At 41.0% G+C, this 14,057-nt stretch overlaps 1 protein-coding gene across 1 annotated transcript in view; it reads right to left on the bottom strand.

The window, feature by feature from the left end:
• The window catches only part of ANO6 (anoctamin 6), a 50,649-nt gene extending 37,494 nt beyond the window's left edge, over window positions 1–13,155 (bottom strand). The window contains exons 1-3 of the mRNA XM_009816909.2: window positions 13,152–13,155; window positions 12,496–12,572; window positions 2,947–3,075 (exon numbers count right to left, since the gene is read on the bottom strand). Coding sequence (XP_009815211.2) covers window positions 2,947–3,075; window positions 12,496–12,572; window positions 13,152–13,155 — 210 coding nt within the window. The remainder of the gene's footprint in view (window positions 1–2,946; window positions 3,076–12,495; window positions 12,573–13,151) is intronic.
• Between the last annotated feature and the right edge of the window lie 902 nt (window positions 13,156–14,057).

Raw genomic sequence — 14,057 nt, 5'->3', positions numbered from 1 at the left:
ACATTGATCAGAGACAGACAGTGACGTATGCAGTATTTAAAGCCTACAGTAAATGGCAATACTCCTCATTTCGGTGTCTTGTATATCATCACAAGGGTAGAAGTCATTTGCCCCAGAAAAAAACTATAACCAAATAAAAACCAGTGTCAGTAAAGACAAGCTGTCAGCTAGGTTTTATGCCAACACTGATGAAACCTTATGTATCTTATCTTGGGCAGCAGCATCTCCACACCTTTCTGGGAACTCTGGTAGGCCAAAACGTTAATTCTCTCCCTGGAATTCCATGGATGCAGAACTGTACTGTTTCCTTTCCATCTCAGACATAAGGTATATGTGTTTTGTTTCTTCTTTTCAAATATTCTATTCACATTTATTTCTTTTTTACTTCTCAGTTTCTCTCCTTTCACTCCTAGTATGAGTGTGAGGTAGGTCCCAAGGCAGCATCCTGCATCCCGCTCGGAAAGAGGTACAGGAAGAAGAATGTTGTCAGTGCTGCCAATGTCTATGCAGCATTTGCTTAAGGAATGAAGATTTGCAGCACACAGAGCTTCCTTCACTTGCATAGCAAGTGATCTCAGGTGAGACGAAGGACCTCTCTGTCTTTGAGGTGCCTAAAGTGTTTGTGTGCTTGGAGCTGATCTGCACCTATCCCATCCTAAAAAGTTAGAAAGCTTACATCTATTCACATTTTAAAAGCCTGTTCCTCCAACAACAGATAAAGGAAATGCATTTCTAAACTGTTGACACCTGTATGTGAGGCATTAGAGGGAGGGAGCCAGTACTTCTGAGTTGGATCACAGGAGTTTGGTTATGACCAGGTGACTCATTTCAGCTTATGTGACAGACTCACTGAACAAAATCCTCTCCTCATTCCCTCTTCTCCTTCCTCCGCCTTTCAGTGCCCTCTGGTACTTTACCCTATGTGTAACATTTTGTCTGTTTCATGGTCAGCTTTGGATTTTTTCATTAGTTCTCCAGCTCAGTGTCATCACACTTGTAACCTTTGTCCTCATCCTTGGAAGTCCTCTGTAACTGCCACTTCTTCATCCTTGTCTCCTTCTATGCTTTCTACTGCCCTTTCAGCACCGTACGCATTCCCAGGATCAAAATTCTTGCCTACGCCTTCCACAGTACCCCTACGGCTTCCAATTCTCCCTGTTCATGGAAATCCTGGCTCTGAAAACTGCTATCACCGCTGTTTTCAGCTTCCTTTTGACACATCCACGTCACCCAATCACATGTCTCAATCTCCTGGCTGTACTTCTGTCCATACAGCCTTTGTTGGCCACTTTGCTGCCAGGTCACACAGCTGGCTCTTCAGCTTGCTGTCCACCAAGACCATGAGGGCAAGAGGCCCTCAGAGCTGCTCCCCAGCCACTCAGTCTTCACCTCCTCTGATCATTAGTCTAATATACTCTCGTTCTCACATTTGTTGCGTGTAGGTGGACTGCTTCCTCTTCCTCAGCACACCACAGATTCAGCGTGGCTGCAGATCTTTGTAAGACTGAGATCTTTGAAAGTAAACTTTTTTTGCAAGCACCTAGCACATTACCCACAATCTCCTGGTCTAATTATTCATAGTTTTGTTCTGGCTAATGTCCTAACATTAATGCTGCACAAAAAATACTACTCCATTGCTCACATTTAATTTCCATCACTGTTTGGAAAAGACACTCATTATATTTTTAAGCACATTTGGGCAATGGCCAAATATTACAAACATAAATGTAAAATGCTAATTGATAAAAACAATTGTTTCCAAAGGGGCAGCTTTTTGTTTCTAATTACCTCTTTCAATTAATTTTTATTGCTGATCCTGTTATCATGTGTAATGCAATATCTACCCACTGCAGGACTCCCTCAAACCCTACTAACGACATTCCTTATGGCTGCCCCGTTAATGCCAACAACAACACTGTGTAATGAATATCAACCATCTTAGCTACAGGCCTTTTTACTCCTACTCTTCTCTTTCCTGACTGCAAATTATTATTTGTATATGAGCTACGTTCAGTGATATCTTTGTCCTTGCCTGTCTCTACCAGAGGCTGCTGCTGGAACATGGAGCTGCTAAATCAGAGAAGGAAGTGGGTGGGTGTGAGACCACAGATGCCAAAGGGACTACGATCCTCTGGATGGATATTTCTCAGGTAGTTCACAATTAAAATAGCTCAATGGCATGGCTGAGCTTGTTTTTGTGGCCCTGGGTGCCATAATGAATGGAGTCCACTGATAGAACTTCTGAAATAATTAAAAAATAATAGTTAAAAATAATCTATGATTGTCTTTCATAGTTGCTAAGGAGCATCAAGCAGTCACTGGCTTGAGTCAGAAATTTTTTGCAAGGTCCCTAGGGAGGGCCAAGCTTTGAAGTGTCAAGGGAAGGAGTGGCACAGGGAGAAATTCTGGTGGCAAAGTGACATACAATTATTTCCCATAAACACCTTAGGTACTTTATTGGGCAGAATGTCAACAGTTATGTTCATAACTGTGATCTGGAGCACCTGGTCAGCTGTGTCCTTCTGTGGATTCCTCTGAATACCTGGATTATAATACCAAAGTCCACTAGGGGCCTAATTCAATCCCTGTAGGTACAGAAAATTGCCCTAGTCTGAAGATCTTGGTGTCTAATTCTAACTGGGAACCTGATACCAGCATTTTTCTGCTCACATCTCCTGAAGGGTTCCCTCCCAGAAGGATGCTCTGAGGTCATATAATACACACTGACAGACACAATGTGCAGTGCTCTGCCCATTTACACAGCAATCTATTGACTTGAACTCAACCCTGCTCCCTGGTCAGTTTGATGGGCTTCAGTCTCCCAGTTCCCAAGAGTACTCCTAGGACAGGGCAATGCAAGTGCCATTCTGGGTGAAGGCACTGTCCCTTCTGCCCACTGCTCTAACACCCAACAAGTGATTCAGATTCATATTGAAAATAACTTACCTTTTGCTTTTTACGATCACTCCTCTTATGAGTCATTTTTTTGCTTTCATCTTCATACACCAAAACAAAGTCAATTCTTCGCTGCCCATCGCTGAAGAACAAGGAGTCAGGCTTATCATCAAAATCAGCCTGAAAGGCAGGTAGGATAGGTTAATATGAAGAACTTTACTCATCGGTTCCTTACTTGCTTCCTGTTACACGGTGTTTCAGTGAACAGAGAAATTCAACACGTCAGACTCATATAACATGAAGACCAAAGTGACAACAAAAGTAGCATAGAGTAGAATGGAGAAAAAAAGTTTGGGAGGTCTCTGCATGACATAAGAACAGCAGAACTTTGACCTAATTTTGTTCTTTAAAAATAGCATATTAGCTTTTGGCAATGGGAGGAGCATTGGGATGCAGCACCATTCCCAAATAATGCATCTGTCAAGTAATTTGCATGCCGTCATTGATACAATGACTAGCTAGTCTGTCTACAAGATATGTTGTTGCCTGATGGGAGTCTCAGAATTAGTGCGTTCCCATCTGTCTCCTTACCTGCCAGAATTTTAAGTATCTCTGCAATTAAAAAAAAAAACAAAACAAAAAGCTGAGTAGTTTCATGCACCCTAATACCCAAACCCACCATTGCCCAGAGAACAAAGAACATGACCAGGCTGCAGATGAACTCTCAAAATGAACACATCCTATGTGGATTTATTTCTCCTTTTACTCGCAACATCTCAGCAAGCAAAAAACATTGTTGTATGCCACACATCCATCATGTTCTAATATATGCCAAAATCAAAAGGATTAATATATCCATAAGATACTGTCTAGTCCCCACAGGAAAGTAGGATAGATTGTCATATCCACTAATAACATCTTAATGTGTTATTTCATGTGTGATGCATTGATGATGGGGGAACCTGAATCCTCAAGTAATGATTTTACAGTTTCTTAGAGTACTCTGAGGGCACTATCACATACAACAACCCCTCCTTTCACCTAATATATAACTGTAATATTATCAGAATTGTCATGTAACAAGCACCAAACTCTCAGGTACTTGGCCAAATCCATCCATGGTGTTAATGAGGGCAGTGTCACTGAAGTTGATAGATATCAAATGTCTGAAATGGGGCTCGGCATTGCATTAGAGATAGTAAGATCTCCAAAGCTGGAAAGACTCCCATAGAGAACCGCAGAAGAGCCTTGCCTTCCAGATGTCTGGACATGCAGGGTAGCCCAGGGCAGGATCAGGCCAGGCAAAATGATCCAGAATAATCTCTTGAACATGCTGTGCCTTTGGGGACACAGAAAATATTCCCAGATGTCCTATCCCTGAAATTTCCCTGTCAGTGCAGACCAAACTTTATGAGGGATGCCAGGTCCAGTTTTGGGACCTCTGGGATGTCTGGTCCACAGAAAGGCACATGGAAATGTGGTTATGTTGTCAGACACCCCTTAAGTGCCGACTGAAATGGTTGTTCTTCAACTGCGATAAAACTGAGAAGAATGCCAGCCTCCAGTCAGGAGCACCCCAGTTCCAGGGAGCATACAGTGTTTTAGGAACCACATGTGTCAGTGTTTCGGGAACCACATGTGTCAGTGTTTCCAAAACAAAATTTCCCAGGAGTTTTATTGTAAACCTCTTCCTGTAGACTATTTTGTTACTGTTTATTGGCTGAGTCAAAACAGTTGACCAAGATGTGTCTCCCCGTAATTATGACAAAATTTCCGTATTTTAAATAAACTCAGGGGAGTTTAAATTCACTATTTTTTTATGTTGTGTGTGCAAAGGCTAGGATCTGCTGCAAAGAGGTCCTGTTAACTTAATTGCTTCAAACAGTCTGAGCAGATTCTTGGTTAGAACAGTTCTCTTTGAATCCCACCTGTGCCTAGAGATTTGTGACAAACCTGACAGCAAGCAGCTCCTGACATACATACATGCATATGCATATATATATATGCTGACATACGGCCAACGTACACATATATTCTACATTACTTTCACAACCTGGCCTAGGACTCAGAAACTACCTAGGCAGTCACCAAATCAACATATGACTGCACACTATGAATAAAGTTTTAGGAAAAAAAATGCTTTAAACTTTCATAGCATCACCAGACCACAATGACACTGAAGATTTCTATCACCCAAAACAAGTCACAGATGTGAATTTCTAAATTCTTGAGAGCTAGAGTTGGCATAGTCCCATCAAGCAATCAGACTTGACCCTGACAAGTTTTCCTCCCTCTGAGTACGGACCATGGGTGTAAAATGCAGCCCTGCTGCGACCATTTCCAGTCTCATTTAAAACATAATCATGATGATTTCATGTTGACGAGATTCCCATCGGGGGGGGAAAGCATCGATAATAGACAACAGCCCCTACTGGGAGACAGCTTGGGAGGTGCTGGGGCGGCAGCAGAAGAGAGGGCTTTCACTACAGCTTTTAGCTCTTTTTCCTATATGACCTATCCACAGGATAGAAAAGAAAGAAGTGGCAGACAGCAAATACCAGATCAAGTTTTGATCTAACAAGTTTTGATCAGAATTTGTGATTGCATAACTTCACCGTTTAAATAATTTTCCTTTAAACGTAGTCTCCTTTAAGCTTATAAAACTAGTATGTAACTTGGTGACAACTGGCTTAACTGGATTGTCAATAACCAGATGAAAAGACTGCCTGTTAATCAGTATTCTGACTCATGAATTTACTTACATGCATGATTTCATTCACGTGAGTATATATATGCTACCATATACATACACCTTTATATATATATATATCAAACTGCACATATATAATGGAATATAGCTGAAAGATTAATCAATATTGGACTGCATGAATCCAGATACACCGAAGTTCATACTTATGAAGCTAAATTCTTAAATGTAATTTCTATTGCTTTTAATCATGAGGGCATTGTTCAATTGACCTATCCATAGACACTTTATGTCTCAATAAAATTATAAAGAATCAACTCATAAAGCCTGAATACTTAAAAGATCAAGATTAAGATCCACACAAATAAATTGTAATGTAACATTAAATGTTGCTCAATTAAAAGTAAGAAGTAAAATGCAAATGGGAATGTAATAGTTAAGGTTCCGACAGCCACATTAACTGAGATGTGTGGTGTATCTTGTAATCCCTACTGGATAGTTTGTAATGAAAAATCATATATTATTCAACATCATTACCAGGGGAAAAACAAGACTGGAAACCAAAAAGATATGCCATACTCTGAAGTTAATAATTCCTTTGAGACAATGTTTGTTTTTTAAAAAATATGTAATATTATTTGACAGTATTACAAATGTTATTATCATACAAATGCACACAAGCTTGTGTGCATAGACACGTAAGTTAATGGAGCTGAAATTCCAATAGATAATTTTTCTTAAGTATCAGTAGCAAATTATAACCCAAAATAATGAACAGGCCCATTGATACCTCTTTGTTTTGGAAGAAACAAACGTGGGGTCTATTTACTGCACTTTCTAATTTTCTTAGCCTCAGCATAATCACATTATAAGTACTGACGGAGGCAATTGGGTTTGCACTCTAATGTTATAATAATACCCTAGTGGACAGCAGGTTAATATTGATTAACATCATTAATAAATAAAAAAAATAGGATACACTTCGCTGTAAAATACTAATTATATTTAGCACATACTCCGCAGTGCTTCTGAACTCTCCAAGTACTGTACAATCAACCGCTTGCCTACCACTGAGAGACGGGGAACTATTAGCTGCTTTATTAACAGAAGTAATCTGAAGGAGGGGAGGGCCAGGTGGTGGATAAAGTTTTTGAAACACTCAGGGTACACTTATATGGGCTAGCCTAGAGGCGGCATGGCCACGTTCATGAGCAGGGTCAGATCAGGTGAGCGTCAGTGGCCCTTCACTCTAAGGAATGAGACTGGAGGTAGTTGGTGGTAACAAGAAGCCCAGAAATGTGTATAATGCGGCCACCACCTCCTCAGCACCATAGCCTTGTTCTACAGACCCACTGCTTGGGTCCTCACTACCAGGTGATGTGAGCACAGCTGGTGGGATCCTGCTGGAGCTGGGAAGTGCTACACTGACGCAGCAATCACACTGAAGGTCCCTGGCCAGCCCTGAGCAGCCCTCTGCCACGCACACCCCCCTGCTTACACACCTTCTCTTAATCCTCCCAGACTCCAGCCCCCCGCGGCCACCTTGGCAAATGAATAAGGAGCTTCCTAATCCAGCACAAGCAGTCATCGGTAAACAGCATCTGCTCTCCCAGCCCTTGTGATAGAGTGGCACTTGGAGAAGGGACAAGTGGGACACGAGGGCAAGCTTGCCCCTCCACACAGGGCTGTAAAGGGTGAGGTAACCAGTTTGGCTCCAAGTGACCACATCATGGAATGGACCCTCAGCCCCTTGACTCAGAGCTCCTCAGGAGGGAGACTACGGTGTGCTCCTCCTCATCTATAACCAGGCTTGCCGGTATCTAAGGGGAGCTGCAGTGTCTCACGCTCGAGACCGTTCCTGTAGTCATGGCTACATGTGATGCCTGCAGCAGAAGATGAAAGGAGACCACTCTAGTGGGAAGCTCCCTTCAGCAACAGCAATGCTCCATGCCAGGGGAAAAAAACCGGTGGCGTTACAAAGAAACCCATCTTCACTTTTCCAGACTTCTCTGGGCATTATATTGTTAAACATTCAGTGGGGATAATGGTGGGAAGGGCAGCATAGAGACAAGCATGAAGAAAAATATGTGCACAGGAATTCCAGTTATTTATTGTTTACTACACCCTGAACAAGCACGGTATTGTAAGCTGATTTTTTTTTTAAATAACAAGAGATTCTGCAGGAATGACTTATCTATCTGGAAGGGTAAAAGAAGTGCTTTATTTTGTCCGCATGAGCCTTTGGTGTGACTGTCAATAGCACCAAATGTAATCATTACTGGAGGGATAAACTACTTGTCTGCAATCTCACATTATTTTCAGATATGCTTCAAAACAGCTTCCTGCAGCATGCCAGGGAATAAATCAGTACTGGGAAACGAGAGAGCAGAGCAGAGCCTGTGTAACATCGCTTCTGCTGCCAGGCACTGCAAAAAATCCTCCGGCTGGAGCATGGCGACAGTATTGCTGGGGACCTGCAGGTTACACTTCAGTTGTGGCTTGTATGTAGGTGAAAATTTCAGAGTGCCTCTTTAGGAGCACAGTTATTTCTCTCTACAGGCCTCAGGAAATTTCAAGTAAATAAAAAGGAAACAAATTATATTACCAGGATATCATGAAGCATAACTATTTGTAAAGTGTTTTGAGATCATCTGGAGAAAATGTTAGAAATATAAAGTTGTTCTTACTATCACAGCTATATACCAACATCTTTTATTACTTTATGTTCTAAGTGACCAACGGAGACAACTTTCTGACATTAAGACCAACACAAGCATTTACTTACCGAAAATATAAGATAGATATAACATATAAGATACTTTAGTTAGATCAAAGTTTATTTGCATACCATGTACTAATGTTGGTCTGTCTCCGTAGGGCCGTAAAACTGTTGTGCCTTTTACATTTTTCCTTGTGACTCATATTTGCTAGTAACAACAGAGGACTGGTTTAGTGCTGTTTTTAGCAACAATGAGATTATTAGCTAGCACTTAATCAGAAGAAGGGGTTGGTTTTTTTTCATTTCCTCAACATGCAAAGGCATTTTTGATACGTAACAAACTGAAATAAAGTGAGACTAAAGACAAAGTAGAAAAATGCGGGGCATCATTACAGTCATACATTGCTGTCAGCAGAAAGTGGTTGGTAAGTGGCCAGGCATCGGGATGCCTTGTTCCCTGAGCTAAGTTTGGACCAGACACCCACTTGACTTCCTGTCTGAGCGTCAAGTCGCTGCTGGCTGCAGAAGGAATTCCAGTCACTCCTGATTAGAGAGAGACCAAACGGCCTTACTGTTAAAGAAAGGTGAAGACAGTACTCAGCTGAAAACCTGCTTTTCAGCACTTCCCATCTTTCTTGGGATGCAAGAGCTGGGAAATTCACTCTTTCAGACTTCCCTGAAGCCTTCTCGCTGCAGAAACTGTATTTGAGGGGCAGCAGTAACAGACAGTTTGAAGAAGTTATCCTCCCCTCTGCAGATGTTGACTCTCAAAACAAATCTTACATCCAAATTCAAACTATCTACCTATAAAGCAGGTAAGACTGCAAAATGAAACATCTGAGAGCTGGAAAAGGCTTGAATTAATGCTGTCTATGCAGTTTTGTCTTCCTTGTACATACTGTTTATGATACATAACTTAATTGCACGACCACATGTCATACTTCTACCCTCCTTGTAGTAGTTATGGAATACTCCTTATTATCTTCTTTATTCAATGTCTTTTTTTGTTACACCTCATCTAAATAGCCCGAACGCTATTCGGCATCAGAAGGGGTTTCCTTCTGACTATGCCCGTGCTACGCTCCTCGTAGAATCTCAATGTTCTACAAAAGTTGAGAAATTTAATTTTACAAGATCCCTCAGGAGAGAAAGTAACAGTATAACCCTCATTTTAACAGTGATCACATAAGGCATCTAGAGATCAATGCCAAAACCTGTTGACTCGCTCCTAAAGTTGGAGTTCTAGCTTGAGACACCAGGACAGTGACATATTCCCAGAGAGCTCAGCAATTCTCTTTCTTCCAAGGGCAATACCCTCACTTTCAGGTCCGTATGTGACTATTTTGAATGAATGCAAACAAGGTCACAGATGTTCCCCTTTGACACTGAGGAAATAAACAAAAGCTGGATGTGACTTTGTGAGTCTTGCACAGAAACCCTATAGCAGAAGCAGGGATAAAATCCAATTATCTAGGACCGCACTCAATTTCTCTAGTCATAAGAACCTTTCATTTTTTCCCTGCAATTTCCTGCCACATTTACACTTTGCTGAAGTACTACAAACAATGTCCTCACAGAATGTGGGCTTTTTGGAGATTAACATCCTACTCATGTGCTGAATGAGGTAGGGATCTTGCGGCAAACTTAGCATGTGTTCCTATAATCAGAGTCAGCACCAGAAGAAGAACAGGACCATTTCTATTAGCTAATAACTTACTCCGTTTTGGCTACTCCAGGACAACTTGCAAAATCAAATCAAATTTCCAGAACACTTCCAGCTGCAAAGCATGATCTAAGTTTAGACAGCAGGCGCAGTACTTCCCTTCTATTGAATCATTTAAGGTTAGGCTTCCTATTCAGTTTCCGTTTCTAGCTACAGTTAGCACTCATCCATTTCACAGACAGGCTCAGCAGACCTCAATTTTATCTTTCTGGCCCTTCCAACCCACTGAAACTGCCCAGTGGCCAACAAGGAGGACCTCACATGGAAGGAGCAGTGCAGAAAAGATGCTGCTAAAACTGAGCAGAAATTACAACTGCTGGTAAAACGTGAGTAACCAAAAATAAAAATTGATTTTGACAGTTGATTTTCAGTAGAAATAAAAATAAATTCTACCAAGACTGCTTGGAGGAGACTGTTCTAACCACAAGGTCTATGACATTCTGGCTGGTTTGATGCTATTTCACTTCATATAAATACATAAAAAAATTTTCATTGAACCACAAGGAGAGTCCAAGAAAGATTTTTATAACATCCTAGTCAGGGTACTCAGTTGGGAAATGGAAGCTCTTCGTTCCACATCATGCTCCAAAAACATTTAATTCTTTTCCCAGAGACAGAAGCAGCTTCAAATGAAGAACACCCTACTGCAAAATGCTGGGGCAGCGGCAGGGGAGGTGAACGTATCCAGCTCCCAGAAGGAAACTCATTTCCTGGTAGTTTGGGTATTTGTTTCCTACAGCAGAGGCAGGAACAAACCTCCCAACCCATAACTATGACAAGTACTTTGCCAGTTAAGCTGCTACAGCAGCTGCCCAGGGCTCTGGTGCACTTTGGTACGATGAAGACTGAATTCATCCCTTCATTTACACTGCTTTCAAAACACACTACCACTATGGAAATCCTTTGTCTCTTTCTTTTATGATTCTGTTTCCCATTTCAGTTTTATATGAATCAAAATACCTTTCAGTTTGGTGGCTAAACAGCTGCAATGATAGTATCTACGTATAAGACAGAGGAGGCTTAATTCAACCCCTTGAATTTGAATGTGTGATTTGCATCTTTTAACTTTTTAGCTCATTTTTCATTGTATTGTATGTTCTCCTAGTCACATACAGAAAACAATGTATTTCCTTATAAGCAGAGAAGTCAGCAAGACGTGGACCTCCACAGTCATAACAGACCTCCTCTGTGCAAGCTAAAGGCATAACGGTAGCAGCGGTAGCAGGCTGTCATTCCTGGAGTAGGATCTAGTAGACAGCAATAAACGCACGCACAGACAAGTTCAGTTATTTGTAAATAGCTCATAGTTTAAATGTCAGTGCCATGAACAGGGCTGACTGGGAACCAGCTCCAGCTCTCATTACTTGGTGGCACCATTACAGCAGTTTCTTGAACTATTTCTCTATGTGAAAACTGTCATGAAGCTCTTAGGTGCTCAAAATTATTTGATCCAATGAGCAATTCTTGACACTGTTAAACCTGTTTCTTTACGCCTTGTTCTCCTGTAACACTGAGCCACTGGTAGAGGTAGCTTGACTAGAAAAGACAACCTATACACACCCAAAGCCAGGGACACTAACCTCTGTCATTAGAGTAATGAAACACAGAACAGGCTGTTTTGATTTATATGGACTTGCTCTATTAGCTTTAGGGTAAGTATATGATTTTACACCTTTTTTAATCCAGGCTTATAGCTATCTCCTTATGCAACTGCAGACCACACTTGTACCATTCCAAAATAAAATTGGACTTAGCATGCCAGTTGGGCATCAGGTTGGCAAAGCACGTGCCATAGCAGGGCTTGTTGGGGTCAGCTGGCCAGCCCTTAGACATAAATGACATCTGAGGCAGGGGATCTTAAGCTAGAGCCAGAAGCCTATTAGCTGCAGAAAACATTACGGGCTGGGTAATTTGAACTTCGGATAAAGGGAACAGACAACTGCAGGTCCTTTTTCTTCTTGCCACTTCAGTCTCTGATTGGAGTAAGGAATTTCTTGGTCTCTCCAAGCTTTCTGTAAAAATGAATCCTGAACTCCCACGTCAGCCAACTAATACCTGGGTGTATATGAATCTATAGGGTATGTGTGTATATATGTAGGGCGTGTTCATAACTATTTATCCTGTATACGCACACAGAAATCCTATACATGCATGTACAAAATTATATAAAGAGAGGAGGTATATGTGTGTGTATTGGTTTATAGTGAATATATATCGGTCACTTTTAATTGAGTCCAGTGCCTGTGTCAACCTGCACTTTCACATCTGAGTCAATGACTTCAGGTACCTTTAGCAAAAAAGAGATACAGCAACTCAGATTCAGTCACACAGATGAACTGCATGTGCTGCAAATGCAAAGGAATGCTAGTCTTCTGGAACAGCTACTGGCTGTTGCATATCCATATGAGAAAAAATTACAGGTAGTCATAGTTAAAGTAAAGAAGTACTCACCCATTCAGGCGTATGAAGGTTTTGCTGGTCCGGCACAGTTCCGTAAGTAGGAATAATCACCTGGTTCAATTCCAAGACTAAAAATAAACATAAAAAATTTAAACATTTTAGCATTTTGTGTGGTAGGTGTTTTTTAAAAAAATTTATTGATGGTTTGTGGATAAGCCACTTTATTGCACTTATTTAGTGTTTCAGAAACAGAATGTTTGTGTCTCACACTTCAGTTATAATCAGCAGGTGGCAAGAGAGCAAAACATAAATTTTACCAGGATGACAAGCTAATGCTAGGAGAGCATCCTGACCAAGCTACAGTGATGCAAAGCATCCCTTTGCTAGTAGGGTGTTAGTGTTTCAGAAACTCTATCCACACTCTAGCAGTAGTTACATTTATCTTTCAATGAATAAAGGTACCAGAACTGGCTCCACCTGCACAAATAACCCCAGCTCATGCTGACTGTACTTGTCAGGCAATAACAAATAACAGTACCACGGAATTCTTCAGAAATCCTGGAATAGGTGTGATACAGGTAGTGATGCTATAGGTGTGATACAGGCAGTGATGCTGTAACATTCACTCGATAACAGGAATGATTTTCACATAACCTAGTAACACACCTACAGGTTCAATATGTATTGGCACCCCAGTGACTCCTCACCCATTTCCCCAATACCTGTTAAAAACCAACAACCTGCAAACTGAATTGCCTTCCTGAAAATACAGCATAAAATAAAAATGATCTTGTGAAGTATGCTACTCCACGATATCATTATCAAGCACACTGGGAAAACTGGCCACCAGATCAAGCACTGGATAACACACAAATTCATCCTAATAAAGCTGCTGGAAATAAGTTACAGAAGCTCTACAATTGCTGCAAGGTATTGGGTTTAGTTTCTTAACAAATATTTTTGGGTCTTAAGAAATCGTCCGATAACATCCTGAGGCTGAAGATAACATCAAGTGGCTGAAGGGAGAAGGCTGCTTTCTACCTATGCATGGCAGGCAGGTGACCCCATATGTTATTTTTAGATCCTTAAAACAGAGAGGTGTCTGAGCCAAGTCGGTCCTACACTGAGGTCATGGATATCAATGGTACCTAAATGCCAGTGTTGTCTGGAAAGGATAGCCTCAACTTATAAAAAATTACTATAATACTAAAAGAAAATCCTCAAACTCTAAAATAATCTAATCTATAGTACTCTTAGAAGGATAGCTAAACACCCATTAGTCACATTGCCAGGACAAACATAACTGATATGCCTGGTGGGTTTTTTTTTTTGGCTTAAAAACTTCATTGATATGTGGCCAAATTCTCAAGCATTTTTATGAAGCTTTTTTTCACTGATGATGCTCATTTATACCAGCTGAAGATATGTCAAAACACTTAGAAACAGAGCACAAGACGACTGCTCTTTACAAATCAACAGAATTCTCTCATGGCCTCTAAGCAGCTGAATTCTCTGGTTCAAATACTCTTTCATAGCGTTTGGTAGGGACTTCGTTCCAGATGTTGAGCCGTCAGTTTCCAGATCTCTACTGTGGTGATAGTGTACACTCTAGG

The sequence above is a fragment of the Gavia stellata genome, chromosome 4 (assembly GCF_030936135.1).
Source record: "Gavia stellata isolate bGavSte3 chromosome 4, bGavSte3.hap2, whole genome shotgun sequence".
NCBI lineage: Eukaryota > Metazoa > Chordata > Aves > Gaviiformes > Gaviidae > Gavia > Gavia stellata.
Note: the sequence above shows the minus strand (reverse complement) of the source record. Positions and strands in the feature narration are given on the sequence as shown.